Genomic DNA, 3,029 nt, shown 5'->3' on the forward strand with positions numbered 1-3,029 from the left:
AGCCTATGTCCAACCACATCTTGACTATTGTAGTATCATTTGGGGTAGTACAAAACAATCAAATATCCAGGTTTTAGTGCGATTACAACGAAGAGCATGTCGTATCATTCTAGGTGAACAATATACCACTTTAAGCGAGGCTTTGAATATAATTAATTCTCTTAATATTGAACAGAGGGTTTCACTTCATAAAGCCAAATTTATGTACAGGGTATCGCAAAATGCAGTCCCGTCATATATTCAAAATATGTTCAATTACAATGTCAGGCGTCCAAATCATTTACGTTCTTCAAATAAATCGGATTTTTTAATACCCAAACCAAATATAGAACTTTTTAAAGGGAGTATGTCGTACTCTGGGGTAAAAGTATGGAATAACATTCCAAATGAAATAAGACAGAGCGAAAGTATTAAAAGTTTTACAGTAAATTATACTAAGTGGATAAATTCGAATCAACAGTCATAAAGCTAAAATTGTAAATATGGCCATATGTAAGTCTGTAAGTTAAACCTCTGCCGCCATATGTATGTATTATGTTGTTGTGTAACATTGTTATCATGTTGATCATGTTTATGAATAATGCTAACTTTGAATTTGTTATGCTGATTGTTATATTGCTATATAATTATGTATTTGTATGTATGTAAATATTGCTTTAGAGGGCCCCAAGGAAGATTAGTTTACACTAATTGGGTTACCCTCTGTAAATAAAGACTTTCATTCATTCATTCATTCATTCATTCATTCATTCATTCATTCATTTTTTCGGAATAAACAGAAAACTGTAATAAAACACTGATTATTGTTTAATTACATCATAATAACTGCACTAATATTTACAATGCATGTATTAAAGCAGATAGTTATCAAAGACATTGACAAAATGAGTTCATTTTTACAGTATGCAGTACCATCAATTTCAACTTATTACAAACACTGTCAAATAGGTGAACATAATGTTTACCATACACATTTTACTATGTCTTGCAAACCACAAGGATATCATCAATGTGAGACACAATGGATATTGGAAGCTCATTTGCCAGAATACGAAAAGTTTTGAGCCGCCTGATCACTTGCTAAATCAGAATTCTATGATTAGCAATTTTTTTAGTTTTTCTGACAGTCACTAGGCATCTGAGATGTTCCTCTCCGCCCGGGTGGTACATACAGTGATATATTTCTGGAGGCGCACTCTCCCTGTATGTTAAATACCTTGTCTGCCATAACCATGCAGTGCATCGGGATGAGGTCCAAATAGTTCAAATCCAATGTTATGGCCTTATCCGACACTCGTCCAAGGTATGCCTTGGATATGAAAATGATGGAACTGTTCGGAGAGCAGGCCACAAGCAGTTTTAAAGTGTTATGGTGTTTATAATTACTCCAAGTTGCACTTTGTAGGTACAAGTCTTTGGGGGTCTCTATGAATAACTCTGTGCAGTCTATTATTGAATGTAGGGATGACAGTTTACGGAAGCGCTCTGGTTTTGTTGCTATCAGGGTCTCTTCATCAGGCAGATACACCATAGCTTTAAGAGCTAAGCTAGATGCCCGCAACCATGCAAGGAAAATTCTTGAAACAAGACATTCCAAAATGTTGAAGCGTTTTGCAAGGTCTGCATTAAGTAGTCCTAACCTGATTTTCATTAACATCAACAAAAATTCACATTTTGAGGTCAATTTCCTGTCTGGCCCATAGCGTGATTTAGCTTTAAATTTTCGAACATTCTTTATCATAGATGTGACACCAGTCCATCTCCTATTCACAAAGGGACTTATAAATGAGTGTAGCTTGTTGAAGATAGATTTAGTTGACAAGCCAGTGTAAAACTGGACATCTTTGTCACACACCAGCAGTTGTTCTGAGTTCATATGATTTCAGTGTTTTTGAATGGTATCTTTTAATCTTTGAATTTCTTGCTTCTGTTTTTGAATAGTTTGGTACTGAATTATTAGAAAGTTAAACATAACAAGGATGACTGTAATAAGAACTAAAAGAGGTGGAAATGACAAAAGTGCTTGTGTCAATTGAGGAATTTCTGGATCTTCATAGATTGGTGTAGCAGTGAATTCTGGTTCCGCAGGTTCATCCGCAAAGATTTTGCACCGCTTTTGTTTAGGCATGTGTTTTGTAGCTTCGAACTGGTTCATCCGCTTTACCCGTTTCGAAGCATCGTCATAACCAAGATGAAGGGTTGGCAGTGGATTTTGTAGAGTCGTCGGTTCCCCATCAACAAAATGCCTTAAAAGAAATTAACTAATTTATTGTTTGTTGTATACTAATGACATGTTAGTTACACAATTGTACTTCAATGGCATCAGATGAAATAAGTACAGTTAAGCCAATACATGTGTAAATTAATCATTGCTTGAGGTTTAGTTAATAACAACTTGCTTCACATATACCTTGAACAAACACGACAGTATTTTGGTGGTGACCAAAGTTTACTTCCTTGTTTCCGCCCTATGAGTTGCTTTCATTTTTCACGTCGCTCTGGGTTCTTCTTTACCTTGAAAAGGTAAACAGTCTGAAAGAGGATGGTAATGAGTTGACAAATGTTGCTTTTAACACCCATGTTCTTGAAATCAATATAATCACATTCATATGGCAAACAAAATTGAATTTTGCTTCCGAAAAATACCTTTATTTAAATGTTATCAGAATGCCACATTCAATTTACAACTTACAAGGCATTAAAACAAGTGACTATTCCACTTTAAGAAGTAAAATTATTTGGATGTTCTCGAAATATATACTTAAGGGCTTGATACATTACATATAAATGACAGTATAATATAATAACAATAAAATAATAATAGTAAAATGCATACACGAAAATGTGTAACATCCCATAATTTTCTTCATTATATATTGTCAAAAAAGTCAAACAATGGTATATTACCTAAAAGGGGCAGCACAGATGCAACTCTTGTCTTTATGCAGACAACCACACGTCTCACAAAGTTGTTTTCTCCATCTATTTAGCCAATAAGAGCCGTTAGAACAGTTCTGTACCGCACAGGT

The 3,029-nt window shown here is 34.7% G+C and overlaps 1 protein-coding gene across 1 annotated transcript; it reads right to left on the minus strand.

Annotated features, from left to right (window-relative positions):
- Window positions 1-1,111: 1,111 nt before the first annotated feature.
- On the minus strand, window positions 1,112-2,523 carry LOC128226377 (uncharacterized). Its single transcript, XM_052936255.1, has 2 exons — window positions 2,411-2,523; window positions 1,112-2,246 (listed from the first exon to the last, which is right to left on the minus strand). The coding sequence occupies exon 2, from the start codon at window positions 1,874-1,876 to the stop codon at window positions 1,112-1,114; it is 765 nt and encodes a 254-aa protein (XP_052792215.1). The 5' UTR covers window positions 1,877-2,246; window positions 2,411-2,523.
- Between the last annotated feature and the right edge of the window lie 506 nt (window positions 2,524-3,029).

The sequence above is a fragment of the Mya arenaria genome, chromosome 3 (genome assembly GCF_026914265.1).
Source record: "Mya arenaria isolate MELC-2E11 chromosome 3, ASM2691426v1".
Taxonomy (NCBI): Eukaryota; Metazoa; Mollusca; class Bivalvia; order Myida; family Myidae; genus Mya; species Mya arenaria.

Coding starts and splice junctions, on each gene's coding strand:
- LOC128226377 (XM_052936255.1), bottom strand. CDS start 1,876: ATGAACTCAGAACAACTGCTGGTGTGTGACAAAGATGTCCAGTTTTAC.